The sequence below is a fragment of the Diorhabda carinulata genome, chromosome 4, assembly GCF_026250575.1.
Source record: "Diorhabda carinulata isolate Delta chromosome 4, icDioCari1.1, whole genome shotgun sequence".
Lineage (NCBI taxonomy): Eukaryota > Metazoa > Arthropoda > Insecta > Coleoptera > Chrysomelidae > Diorhabda > Diorhabda carinulata.
In genome coordinates, this window is record NC_079463.1 from 32,846,880 (window position 1) to 32,861,978 (window position 15,099).

General features: G+C 36.7%; 1 protein-coding gene across 14 annotated transcripts in view; it reads left to right on the top strand.

The window, feature by feature from the left end:
• The window catches only part of LOC130893243 (CUGBP Elav-like family member 2), a 208,061-nt gene that overhangs the window by 79,875 nt on the left and 113,087 nt on the right, over nucleotides 1–15,099 (top strand). For 6 of the 14 annotated variants that reach the window (XR_009059173.1, XR_009059174.1, XM_057799175.1 and 3 more), the window contains exons 2-3: nucleotides 1,109–1,320; nucleotides 1,395–1,582. The exons of 2 other annotated variants lie outside the window; for them this stretch is intronic. Coding sequence is in view for 6 of the 12 variants with exons in the window: in XM_057799175.1 (XP_057655158.1) it covers nucleotides 1,413–1,582 (170 nt within the window). In the remaining 6 variants the exon portion in view is untranslated. Of the gene's footprint in view, nucleotides 1–1,108; nucleotides 1,321–1,394; nucleotides 1,583–15,099 lie in introns of those variants that run through there. 6 more of the 14 variants (XR_009059175.1, XM_057799174.1, XR_009059172.1 and 3 more) reach the window with 4 other exon arrangements.

The following is a 15,099-nucleotide window of genomic DNA, read 5'->3' on the forward strand; positions in this document are numbered from 1 at the left end:
TAGAGACATAATTTTCATTGGAAAATTGTTTTTTCTTCTTCAATTTATCAAATGGAAAGTGAAATATTGTCCATGGGGAAAATACACTCAAATTTTTTGGGATAAAACCGTGAGACATTCTATATACAAATAAGTGATAATTTTAAGGACTAAATTGTAATTTTCTACTATGTATGGTGAAAAAATTGGATTAGAAACTGTTCCAAATATATTTCGAGATAATAATAACAAAATTTCGATCTGTAAAACAGATTAAACTTGAAAAATTATAATTTCGAACTACCCTGTACGTTTAAGTTTAAATTCAATACAGGTTATGTTTCGAATATGAAAAATTGTCTTTTATCACTTGAAAAATCAAAATTACAGTAATTACAGCATTTTTACTTATTTTTTCAAACTTTTGCTCGGCCTTAAGCTTAAATGTTACATTTTTCGCCATTTTGGAAACAAAATAAATTTATCAGTTTTATTATTAATTCCTTTCTCTATAATAAAGAAGTTACCCCATCAATTTTATCACATTCATTCTCAAAAATGTTTTTTTTTTAGCATAATTTCCCGTATTATCTTTATTTTCGTTTTTTAAATAGAAATTTGTCCAAATTAAGTTATATGTTGTTTTAAAACAGCTTCTACATATTTTTTTTAATTATTTTCGGTTATTTTATATCAAAAAACAATGGCGGAATGTGTTGTATTCGTCTCCGTTGACTCGCAAAAAATTATAGTCCATTCATTTAGCTCACGAAACAAATTACATGGATGAAAACAATAAAAATAAAAGACGTTCGATTCTAAAATATTTTTCAGTTATTTTTAACGTCTTTTTGCGAATTGTAAGGCTTAAATCTCGATCTGATGTACGTGCTGTGCAGTTTTTTCTTCTTTTGGTTCGGACAACCCCTCACCACTCGAATTACCCTTGTATAGAATGAAGCAGTTGATTAATAAGGGAAGCAAAATGTCTATCTACGTCCGAATACAAAATTTAGTCGTTAAATTTGTTGATAAACCTTCCAAAAAAGAGTATTTTTTGATTCAATTTACTTTGCTTTCGTGTTTGATGAATGGACTATAACTTTTCTATTTGTGCTTCAAATTTCAGGCCCTAACCCAAATTGTGTGATACCTACGCTTGTTCTACGTGTTTGTACTGTTTTAAAACAAAAATAAAAAGGAAAAATATTTTTTTTTTTTGGAAAATTCTCGTAGACCAGCGATGACAGTGACAGATCGGCTGAAAAGGTGACTTGTGTCGTGTGAAACCGGCCTCGGACGGAACGTAGATGTTAGTTCGCAGTTGTTGTACGATAACAGGTGAATTAAATAATTTTATCTTATCTATAAAGAGGAGAGGAACAGGTGATATAATTTTTTTTTTTATTATCCAGTCGTGAGATCGGTATCGAATGAGAATGTTGCACCAAATGGACGCGTATAGCGAAAAATTATCGGCTGGTGGTGGCGCTAGTGTCGTCGTAGGCCCTATCAGCCCTAATCATTCTTCTATATTGGATTCCAACGTAAATAGGATGCATCCCTATTTGAAACAAGTCGCCAACGGTGCTGTCACTAAAAGGTAAGATTTTATCTAGAAAAAATCTGTTTTTTTTCATGATAAAAACCCGAACGCTTACGTAAATTGATAGATCATCGAGATAGTTAGATAGTTAGTCATTTTTTTTCAATTATTTCTACGACTTTTTCAACGTCAGCTCCTCCATACACTTTTCCCAGCGATGGGGACATCAACTCTTCATTATTGGAAAATCTTTGACCATTTTTGCAAATCTGGGAACCTAAAATGATCCCAGGGAGGTAAATCTAGCGAATAGGGTGCATTAGGTAGCAAATCAAAGTTTAATCCATCGATTTTGACCGGTGCGACTAGTGATGTTTGAGCTGGTGCATTGTCTTGATGGAAAAAACACCAAATGCTTCGCTTTTTCCTTTTCCAAGATAGTCAGTGGAAATTATTCCGAAAAAACCGACGCCACGACCTTTCCTGCAGCTGGAACGATCGTTGCTTGTTCGGTTTGGGGTATTTTTCAACCAACTACCGCCATCTCTAGGCCAGACCATCTCCATACTAGACTGCAACGAAATAACAACAAAATCAAGTTCTGTTGAATGGTGTTCATCGTCGACAACCTTTTTGAACATCTTCTGAAGCAAGTTAGAATCGAGGATCTTCTAAAATTTTAATTTTTGACCATCTTTTTCCAAATCTAAGTGTTTCTTCATGACTTTCAATCGCTGCTTTAAATCTCGATATTTACAAACATCAAAACACACTCTTTGATTTTCATTTGATCGATTATGTATATTGAGAACAATTTTCGACGTGTTTTTGGCCATAAAATTTTCGTTATTATCATTTAAACTGCGAGGGAGTGTCTTATAGACAGTTTGAGGTTTTTGACTTTTCGTTTACATCTCACCTAATCCTTAATTAAAGTTTCAAATACTTTACGATGTTCAAAAGCAGGAGACGTTTAATTTGATGGTGGGAAAATAAAAGAAAAAAAAAACCGTATTAATAGAGATGCAACGAAGCGTTGTTAATTATCTTCAAGATGGTTAGCGGCGAGTCTCATTTAACTGCTGAAACAGTTAAACTGAAAGCCAATTTTTCGTCCGAATCAAGACTAGATGTCACAAATTACGACTTTAGTCGCAGAAATCCTTCGATTAGCAAATATTTTCGCTATCCAACGATTTTTTTATAGTATTTATGACTTTTTAATCTGTGTTCTAAATATCGAAATGTTTGTCCTACGTAAACAAGATCAAAATTGGATTTGAGTGTAGAAAACGTTTCAAAATCATGGATGGAACGTGGATCCATAACTTTACACTCAAAATAATTGTCCGTAAAGGGAAAAGCGACTTCGAAGGAGGCAAATCCGCTGCCGAATTTGGCTAAAAGTGTTTGTTTCACATATCCGTTATTGCGATCGTCAAAATTATTGATAAGTTTGATTCGTGCACCCTATTCACCAGATTTAACCCCCTCGTATTATTTTCTGTTCCCGTTCTCTCTTTTTTTAACCTCAAAATATTTGTAGAACCAACCGAAGTATGCCAAGTAGTCGAATACATGATATTAAATTCTCATTCAAACGACATCGACGGTAATAAATTGAAAATTGACAATTTCTTTGATCTCTTTTAATCATTTGGCAACAGAAATTGTAAGTAGCTTTTATTAAGAGCTCCTAAATATAACCTATAAGTACCATTACGGAGAGTAGTTATAAATTTCAAATTTTTCATATTTATACACCTCTTTCGGATTCTTTTTTTTGAGGTAATCGTCGTTGGTAGTTATCTAAAAGACTCGGATATACATTTGATATTAATCATATTACGAGGGTGGTTCGAATACAAGCCGAAAGATTCTGGCCGTCACAACTATACACCGCCGCCGAAATTTTTCATTCAAATTTCCAAAATCAAAGGCTATAGTAGCGGATATTTCCTCAACCAGTAAACGACGATGCTCCGGATCAGATTTCGATTAACATCCAGCGGAAATTTTTCCTCGAATTGTCCTCAAACTATATTTTTCAAATAAAACAAGTCCACGACTTATTCAAACACTTTTGCAACTAAAAGAAAGAATGTATCCGCCGTCTAAACTCGAGAAAACTCCACCAAAATTCACCCCATTAGATGGTTCCTTTCGTCTCTTCGTTATTTTACTTGTTGGTGCTGGTTTTGATTCAATTGTATGCCAATCTTGGAAACCTGGTGAATTTTATCAAAACTAACTGCAAAGTTCCAAAATCAGAAGCTATAGTAGCGGATATTTCCTCAACTAGTAAACGACGATGCTCCGGATCAGATTTCGATTAACATCCAGCGGAAATTTTTCCTCGAATTGTCCTCAAACTATATTTTTCAAATAAAACAAGTCCACGACTTATTTAAACACTTTTGCAACTAAAAGAAGAATGTATCCGCCGTCTAAACTCGAGAAAACTCCACCAAAATTCCCCCCATTAGATGGTTTCTTTCCATTTTTCGCTATTTTACTTGTTGGTGCTGGTTTTGATTCAATTGTATGCCAATCTTGGATACCTGGTGAATTTTATCAAAACTAACTGCAAATTTCCAAAATCAGAAGCTATAGTAGCGGATATTTCCTCAACTAGTAAACGACGATGCTCCGGATCAGATTTCGATTAACATCCAGCGGAAATTTTTCCTCGAATTGTCCTCAAACTATATTTTTCAAATAAAACAAGTCCACGACTTATTTAAACACTTTTGCAACTAAAAGAAGAATGTATCCGCCGTCTAAACTCGAGAAAACTCCACCAAAATTCCCCCCATTAGATGGTTTCTTTCCATTTTTCGCTATTTTACTTGTTGGTGCTGGTTTTGATTCAATTGTATGCCAATCTTGGATACCTGGTGAATTTTATCAAAACTTACTGCAAATTTTCAAAATCTAAGGCTATAGTAGCGGATATTTCCTCAACCAGTAAACGACGATGCTCCGGATCAGATTTCGATTAACATCCAGCGGAAATTTTTCCTCGAATTGTCCTCAAACTATATTTTTCAAATAAAACAAGTCCACGACTTATTCAAACACTTTTGCAACTAAAAGAAAGAATGTATCCGCCGTCTAAACTCGAGAAAACTCCACCAAAATTCCCCCCATTAGATGGTTCCTTTCCTTTTTTCGCTATTTTACTTGTTGGTGCTGGTTTTGATTCAATTGTATGCCAATCTTGGATACCTGGTGAATTTTATCAAAACTAACTGCAAATTTCCAAAATCAGAAGCTATAGTAGCGGATATTTCCTCAACTAGTAAACGACGATGCTCCGGATCAGATTTCGATTAACATCCAGCGGAAAATTTTCCTCGAATTGTCCTCAAACTATATTTTTCAAATAAAACAAGTCCACGACTTATTCAAACACTTTTGCAACTAAAAGAAAGAATGTATCCGCCGTCTAAACTCGAGAAAACTCCACCAAAATTCCCCCCATTAGATGGTTCCTTTCCTTTTTTCGCTATTTTACTTGTTGGTGCTGGTTTTGATTCAATTGTATGCCAATCTTGGATACCTGGTGAATTTTATCAAAACTAACTGCAAATTTCCAAAATCAGAAGCTATAGTAGCGGATATTTCCTCAACTAGTAAACGACGATGCTCCGGATCAGATTTCGATTAACATCCAGCGGAAAATTTTCCTCGAATTGTCCTCAAACTATATTTTTCAAATAAAACAAGTCCACGACTTATTTAAACACTTTTGCAGCTAAAAGAAAGAATGTATCCGCCGTCTAAACTCGAGAAAACTCCACCAAAATTCCCCCCATTAGATGGTTCCTTTCCTTTTTTCGTTATTTTACTTGTTGGTGCTGGTTTTGATTCAATTGTATGCCAATCTTGGATACCTGGTGAATTTTATCAAAACTTACTGCAAATTTTCAAAATCTAAGGCTATAGTAGCGGATATTTCCTCAACCAGTAAACGACGATGCTCCGGATCAGATTTCGATTAACATTCAGCGGAAATTTTTCCTCGAATTGTCCTCAAACTATATTTTTCAAATAAAACAAGTCCACGACTTATTTAAACACTTTTGCAGCTAAAAGAAAGAATGTATCCGCCGTCTAAACTCGAGAAAACTCCACCAAAATTCCCCCCATTAGATGGTTCCTTTCCTTTTTTCGCTATTTTACTTGTTGGTGCTGGTTTTGATTCAATTGTATGCCAATCTTGGATACCTGGTGAATTTTATCAAAACTTACTGCAAATTTTCAAAATCTAAGGCTATAGTAGCGGATATTTCCTCAACCAGTAAACGACGATGCTCCGGATCAGATTTCGATTAACATCCAGCCGAAATTTTTCCTCGAATTGTCCTCAAACTGTATGCTTTGATTAAAACAAGTCCACGACTTATTTAAACACGTTTGCAGCTAAAAGAAGAATGTATCCGCTGTCTAAACTCGAGAAAACTCCACCAAAATTCCCCCCATTAGATGGTTCCTTTCCTTTTTTCGCTATTTTACTTGTTGGTGCTGGTTTTGATTCAATTGTATGCCAATCTTGGAAACCTGGTGAATTTTATCAAAACGAACTGCAAATTTCCAAAATCTAAGGCTATAGTAGCGGATATTCACAGTTTGTCCATCCCTCCAGAAGCTTTCGTGAAAATATTTCGGTTCGACAAGTAACCATCAGCATTTATCTGGAATCGAAGTACTCCAAGTATCTATTTCAATGGACTTAACAAATCGGGACTATATTGAGGATGTTCCAAGTTTTCCTGAACCAATTTTTTCGACATTTAAGATGTCTTGTAACAAAATCCCGCTGCGGATTCGTCGCGGAGACAGGTTACTGTGCACACTTCGCTGTTCGGTAACCTTCGCTTTAACTGGCGCGCCCTTCGGACTTTCTCGTCTCGAATCTCAAGTCTGTAATGAATTTTTCTTTAATATTCGAACCACCCCCGTAATACCTTTACTATTTATCTTGTTCATGGGGGATTTATATACGATAATTATCGTTTATGAATCATTTAATGACGTTTCGGATCTGGATAAATTTCGTAGCCAAAAATAAGCGCGAATCAGATTATTTTTCGGTAAAACGGATCGTAGAAAATGTGCAAGCGCCGAATTCATAGTTTTTGTGTATTTTACTCGTGAAAATTTTGATTTGTGAATGCGTAGATGTCATTAAATTCGATCCGGAATGACCAAAAACGATCTGACTCCTAGACCAAAAGTTTTTGCGTCGACGGAGCTTCGATTTGAGTCTATGGAGGCGGTAAATCCAAAAACGGCAGAGACTTCCAGCATTACTTCGATCAATGCGATACTTTTTATATTAAAACCTTTTTTTCGTAACTAGTCTCGTTATTTAATAGCCAGACCTCGTATCAAGTAAACTCTTCGATACACGCAACCGTCTATAAACAAACCAAACTCATTTAACGTTTCAGATAACGCCTTCGACTCTGATTCATTTCGAAAATTGACCAAAAATCGATACTCGAGGTTTGATTTTATGTTAGATCATTGCTGGCGGATCATTTGTCGATTTTTACATATATTTAATTCCCAAATTTACACAGAAACGAATCCTCATAGTTCAAAACAGTTCGCTAAACTTTACGAGGTCTGATTAGTTTTGGGATATTTTAAATGTTTGAACCAACCGCATCCGATTGCGAATACTTTAGTAACGACCCTCGTATTATTTCATTAATAGTTTCTGATCGATGTATATAAATGTCGTAATAGAATCTGTTATAAACGCGTGTCGATTATAAAGATAGACCGTAATTGTCTAGATGGAAATATTTTCTAAATCCAAAACGAAAAAAAAAAAAAATACCGAGTTGTTGCCTTTGCGAAACAATATCGTTGTCTTGCAGTATAAAAATAGCCGCAGCTGTTTCATTGCACACAATTTACTTCGAGTTATCCGTTCAACTAATTCGATACTGCGAATCCTTTTCAATTGTCTACCGAGAAAGCGGCCAAAAAAAAAAGTTGATGAGGTCTTAGTCTGAGTCTTAGTTTCAAAATAATTGAGATGTCACGGATTTTTCTTGGAGTTTATTTTAGTGTAACGGCCCCATATAATAATTGAGTCGTTCATTTTTATATTTCTAATCACTTTTCCTTTCTTTTTTGTCTGTTTGCGTTCCATATGTCTTCAATTTGGCTACCAAACCAAATTAGGTTTTAGTTTTTTTAATAATCTTCACATCAGCACAAAATTCGTGCACAGCCTGATCAATTTGAGATTTGGAATTGACGGTTTTTCGTTACAAAACTATTTTTCTTTAAATGGGACCGTTGCTATTGCTGTTTTTCAAAATTTACCTATTTTTAAGATATTTTTGAGAATATTATATAACGCCAGCTGTTTTTTACAACTTTCCACGCTTTGAATCTTGTCTTCGATGTAAAATAACCACCATTAAAAACGCTATAATTCAAAAAATTCTAAATTTTTTTCAACCTCCGATCGCTCCGTGCAGACGCAACGCGGGTATAACAAAACGGGCATGCATTGTAGACGAACTACATTGAGGCGTCAGTCGGCGTTGTGTTACAGCCACGTAAACACGTCGCGATTCGTTTTCTCCAGGCTAAAGATCGAAATGTAGGAGAAATCCATTGAAGAATGAGTCGTGGACTGGAGAGGGACGCAAATTTTATATTGTCAAAATGAAAATAAAAAAAAAACTATATTATATGTGTTATTAAACATGTCTTTTTACTTTGTTTCATTTTCTACCGACTTTTCCTTTCTTTTTTGTCTGTTTGCGTTCCAAATGTCTTCAATTTGGCTACCAAACCAAATTAGGTTTCAGTTTTTCTAATAATCTTCTCATCAGCACAAAATTCGTACCCTGAGATTTGGAATTGACGGTTTTTCGTTACAAAACTATTTTTCTTTAAACGGGACCGTTACTTTTGCTGTTTTTCAAAATTTACTTAATTTTCAAGATATTTTTGAGAATATTATATAACGCCAGCTTTGAATCTTGTCTTCCATGTAAAATAACGGAACCGACCACCATTCAAAACGCTATAATTCAAAAACTAATCATGCCGCAGCTATCAAATTTATACACGCGTCTATTGAAAGTTAGATAAACCGAATCCGAAAAAATTTGTTCGCGAATCATTTCTTCTTTTTATTGCGGATCAAAAATAAATTTTTTTCAACCTCCGATCGCTCCGTGCAGACGCAACGCGGGTATAACAAAACGGGCATGCATTGCAGACGAACTCCAATCAGGCGTCAGTCGGCGTTGTGTTACAGCCACGTAAACTTCATGAGTGATGGTGTTGTACGTGAATGGTGCCGATTGTGCATGTTGGAGGGGGTCAAGGACGTTTCAAGGTCTACAGATATGACTTTCTACCAATCTTTTGGTAATAAAATTATTGTTTTATATTGTATAGCCTATCGGAGGTACTCGTATTTTGAAAAACAATAAAAACATATCGAATTATAAATTTTTATTTGTCTATTTCAAAACTTTAGTGGCGACCCTCGTAAAACTTGGCTGGAAATCTTGAGGAACTTTTACAAGTCGTAAAACGGAATAAGTATTGTGGGGTTTCAAATTTTGAGAAATTTCAAAATTATAAAATTTGTTGTAATAGAAAAAAATTGATAAAACGTAAAAATTTTCGTAGATTATTCGACTTTTGGCTTGATATTCTCAAGAAAATTGTAATAGAAATAAAAAGGGGATAAAAAAATCCAAATTCTCGACCTTTTCTCTAATAAACCGAAAAGCATATCGAGATGATTTGAATGCAAACTATCCTAATCCTCATTCGCTCTTTCCGAAAAGTTTTTCTTCGGGTAATAACTTCGAAAGAGCAAAGAAAAACTTTGCGGGAACTTTTCGATTCAAATAAATGCATACGATGTATTACGACAGAAAGTTGTACAGAGTCTTTCCAAAAAACACGAAAACGCAATCAAAAGATTACCGTCGATTTATATTTTAGTCGAAAATGTACATGCGTCGAATCGGAATTTCATTCAACGGTTTCAAATCTTTTTATCAATATCCGAAATTATCTAAGCCGGAAGTGCATAAAGCAATTCACAATTTTACGTTTACTTACTTTCTAAAAAGTTTCCCTTAACGGCCGACAAGGAGATTCCATTATCTCGAGCTCCATTTTCTTAAATACTTAATGTCGATGGAAAATAGTTTCCTTTAGCGCCACGAAACGTTTTTTTATAGCTTTCCCTACAAACTTTTAGTCAAATCGCCTCCACAGATGTTGAAGAAGATCCCCAAAGCGGTACTGAAAGTGCCCGAACTAAAAGACATAGTAGGCATTTCAAAAAGTACCGTAAATCTCAAATTAAGTTGGAATTTTTGGGTCTTCCGCATCAATAACAAAGTTATCGTCTTCAGAAACTGAAGGTGAACCTGGTGGTGTGTTCAGTATTGTATATTTGGACGTGGGAAAGCTGTGTGCGAGATGGGTGCTCACAATGGAGCAAAAACAGCGTCGTGAAGATGTTTCGATCCACCATTTCACATCCAAAATGGATTGAAAAGGTAGAATCTCGGATCCAATGAAGGCAAAGACCGTTCCGGCTGCAGACTGGCTGGTGTTGGGGGAACCTGGGATTAAAATCGATCCGGGGCTCCTCAGAACCACCCTAAATCCAACGTTAAGTGGTTGGGGTATTCATGTTTTGGAGGTAATCCGATCGGAATGTGAAAAAAATCCTTCGAAAATTGGATGCAGGATCTTTGAATCACGAATCGCATCATTTGATTTCCACACAAATGAAAATCAATGTTTTTCCATCATAATTCTTTCCATATTTCTCTACGTTCGTAACATACGGAATACCAGAAAAAAATTATGAATGAACGTGTTAATATATGTAGTAGCTGGTAATTTGTTGGCAGCAAAAAGCAACTGTCGTGTCGTTCGTCACCTTAAAATATGTTGAAATATGTAAACCTCTTTATTTTTAATTGTTTGTTTACTGTTTTTATTATCATCAGTTAGAGATGATCTAATTATGTCATATTTTAACATAATTAGTAATATTACCGACTAGATAACTGTCACTTACAATCGGTGTTTATATTTTTGAAATCTACAAAAAGCTACCGCAAATATATCGTAAATTATCCAGAAAAGAATACAGAAAAATGATAAATCAACGCATTTCTTCGGCTCTAACACTTCCAGGAATCCAATTTTAGATTAAAAATCCTACAAATGCTTCTTGGGATGGCGCAGGTCAATCCGGAACTATAATTCCCAATCAATCACCAATAAACGGAACAAACTTAATCTGGAAACACTTCGTCGATGTATCTCCGAGTCCCATCACCATCCCTTGATCATCTACATACTTTATCTCGGTCGTCCGAGTGGTATCCGTGATTAAAACAGTTTCCCATTGTTATACGGTCTGATAAAAGCTACCTACGATGCCTTTTCACAAGTTGAAGCCTTGATACAACTAAACGCTACCTCAGTCTTCTATATCTGAGCTTACATAGGTTTGGAAGCCGTTCTTGGCACAGACTTGGCGGGACTCTGGAATGATAACAATGTCCCTCGCATGGTTTGCAACCCCGAACTATTCCTGGTTGTCCAGATAGACCCAAGACTGGTTGGCAAGCTTGTGCCAGGCTTAGTTACTTAGAGAAGTCCAAGGTTAGTTTACAAGTCTGGTCGAGGCTTGGAGTTGGAGTTACCAAGAGTTCAGCCAGACTTGGGCCATGATTGGTTTGCCTAGACAGTCTGGGGACTCTTATCACGAGCTTCAGAAGCTTACAAGTGTGTTTTGTACCACATCAAATCTCCAATATAGGTCCAAGTATGTACAACTCTGGCCCTAGCTTGGAAGCCGTTCTTGGCACAGACTTGGCGGGACTCTGGAATGATAACAATGTCCCTCGCATGGTTTGCAACCCCGAACTATTCCTGGTTGTCCAGATAGACCCAAGACTGGTTGGCAAGCTTGTGCCAGGCTTAGTTACTTAGAGAAGTCCAAGGTTAGTTTACAAGTCTGGTCGAGGCTTGGAGTTGGAGTTACCAAGAGTTCAGCCAGACTTGGGCCATGATTGGTTTGCCTAGACAGTCTGGGGACTCTTATCACGAGCTTCAGAAGCTTACAAGTGTGTTTTGTACCACATCAAATCTCCAATATAGGTCCAAGTATGTACAACTCTGGCCCTAGCTTGGAAGCCGTTCTTGGCACAGACTTGGCGGGACTCTGGAATGATAACAATGTCCCTCGCATGGTTTGCAACCCCGAACTATTCCTGGTTGTCCAGATAGACCCAAGACTGGTTGGCAAGCTTGTGCCAGGCTTAGTTACTTAGAGAAGTCCAAGGTTAGTTTACAAGTCTGGTCGAGGCTTGGAGTTGGAGTTACCAAGAGTTCAGCCAGGCTTGAGCCATGATTGGTTTGCCTAGACAGTCTGGAGACTCTTATCACGAGCTTCAGAAGCTTACAAGTGTGTTTTGTACCACATCAAATCTCCAATATAGGTCCAAGTATGTACAACTCTGGCCCTAGCTTGGAAGCCGTTCTTGGCACAGACTTGGCGGGACTCTGGAATGATAACAATGTCCCTCGCATGGTTTGCAACCCCGAACTATTCCTGGTTGTCCAGATAGACCCAAGACTGGTTGGCAAGCTTGTGCCAGGCTTAGTTACTTAGAGAAGTCCAAGGTTAGTTTACAAGTCTGGTCGAGGCTTGGAGTTGGAGTTACCAAGAGTTCAGCCAGGCTTGAGCCATGATTGGTTTGCCTAGACAGTCTGGGGACTCTTACATGGGCTGTCGCGAGCCTCAGAAGCTGACGACGTTATGAATCTATCGTTTATTGTCGTTGTAGTCCTTGGTCTAGCTGCCGATCTCCCGGAAACGGTCTTATCTTGCCAAGGCATCGGCTCGAACTACGTCTTTAATCGAAAAAATCATTATTTTAGACCAAAATAACGTTTCTATCATCGATAGAAAAGGATTGGTTGATAAATTAAAGATGAAAATAGTTTTTATCTAACCCTACAAGCACACATTACTGGCAATCGGTTTTTATTACGAAAAAAGTTGTTTTAAATCAATTACGTAATTAAATAATTCGATTATATGAAGTTTTATTATCGGTACAATGCCGAATTGAGGTCTCTTAAATAATCCCTTCTTTTCTATCTCACGATGATGTTTTTCAATGTTCCAGCAATAAAACAAAAAACACGAAATCCGTATAAAACCTCGGGATTTCGTCGATATCCCACGTTTGCGATTTTATCCCCGAAAATATTTTTTTACATCGTCGGTAAGGATTCTGTGTCATTGGGGTAGATTCTCTCTTTATGATTTCAACCCCGAATTAATCTATAAATGATCTAAATAAATTAAAACGATGTACGTGTTCACAATATTATAAATGTTGTTTATTACGAATGAATTTTATTGTTGTCTGTCGTGTTTTTACTTTAAAAATACATACGTACAACGTTTGTAATACTGCCACGTTGAGAATAAAAGATTTTTTGCGTGTTTTTTCTGTGCCGTTTCGAAAGAAAGAAAAAAATACGTTAGAAATCCCGAACGGCTACAACGAAGGATGAAAGAAATTACGCGTATTTTCCAGGGTAAAAACCGAAATCGTTGTTGACTTTAACAACAAAAAGTCCGTTGGATTCGTGATGACGGATTTGAATCTTGTATAAGGTTTAATGACTTTCCATGGGAAAAGCTGGACGTGCTCCAAAAGGACAATCGGACGCTTTATTTATCAGTTAGAGAGGCAAAAAATGCTAGAGCTACTAAAAAATAAATTCTATGATTCGTATCAAATTAAACTCTTTACAAACAGTAGTTTAATAGACCCATTTTGACTGGAAAACAATTAAAATCCTTCCCCAACCGTATAGCTTCGATTACTCGACTCAATTGACTCAAGTCGCGACGACGCACTCGTTTTATGTGGTCTAAACTCGAGGATGGAAGATTCTATGGTTCTCGACACAAATAAATGTTCCAAAAAACATGAATCTTCTTTTTGTGAGGCGTTGCGATCGCGGGCCTTATTGATACGGCCCAGGGGCCCTAAAGCGGCCCGCGGGCGTATCTTTAACTGCTTTAATTAAAAAAAAAATAATAGCACGATGAAATTTTCGATTCAATTCAATTTTTAGTACACTTTTTGACTGAAAAACAATTAAAATCTTTCTCCAACCGTATCGCTTCGATTACTCGACTCAATTGACTCAAGTCGCGACGACGCACTCGTTTTATGTGGTCTAAACTCGAGGATGGAAGATTCTATGGTTCTCGACAAAAATAAATGTTTTAAAAAATATGAATCTTCTTTCTGTGAGGCGTTGCGATCGCGGGCCTTATTGATACGGCCCAGGGGCCCTAAAGCGGCCCGCGGGCGTATCTTTAACTGCTTTAATTCAAAAAAAAATAATAGCACGATGAAATTTTCGATTCAATTCAATTTTTAGTACACTTTTTGACTGAAAAACAATTAAAATCTTTCTCCAACCGTATCGCTTCGATTACTCGACTCAATTGACTCAAGTCGCGACGACGCACTCGTTTTATGTGGTCTAAACTCGAGGATGGAAGATTCTATGGTTCTCGACAAAAATAAATGTTTTAAAAAATATGAATCTTCTTTCTGTGAGGCGTTGCGATCGCGGGCCTTATTGATACGGCCCAGGGGCCCTAAAGCGGCCCGCGGGCGTATCTTTAACTGCTTTAATTCAAAAAAAAATAATAGCACGATGAAATTTTCGATTCAATTCAATTTTTAGTACACTTTTTGACTGAAAAACAATTAAAATCTTTTTCCAACCGTATCGCTTCGATTACTCGACTCAATTGACTCAAGTCGCGACGACGCACTCGTTTTATGTGGTCTAAACTCGAGGATGGAAGATTCTATGGTTCTCGACAAAAATAAATGTTTTAAAAAATATGAATCTTCTTTCTGTGAGGCGTTGCGATCGCGGGCCTTATTGATACGGCCCAGGGGCCCTAAAGCGGCCCGCGGGCGTATCTTTAACTGCTTTAATTCAAAAAAAAATAATAGCACGATGAAATTTTCGATTCAATTCAATTTTTAGTACACTTTTTGACTGAAAAACAATTAAAATCTTTCTCCAACCGTATCGCTTCGATTACTCGACTCAATTGACTCAAGTCGCGACGACGCACTCGTTTTATGTGGTCTAAACTCGAGGATTGAAGATTCTATGGTTCTCGACACAAATAAATGTTCCAAAAAACATTAATCTTCTTTTTGTGAGGCGTTGCGATCGCGGGCCTTATTGATACGGCCCATGGGCCCTAAAGCGGCCCGCGGGTGTATCTTTAATTGCTTTAATTCAAAAAAAAATAATAGCACGATGAAATTTTCGATTCAATTCAATTTTTAGTACACTTTTTGACTGAAAAACAATTAAAATCTTTCTCCAACCGTATCGCTTCGATTACTCGACTCAATTGACTCAAGTCGCGACGACGCACTCGTTTTATGTGGTCTAAACTCGAGGATGGAAGATTCTATGGTTCTCGACACAAA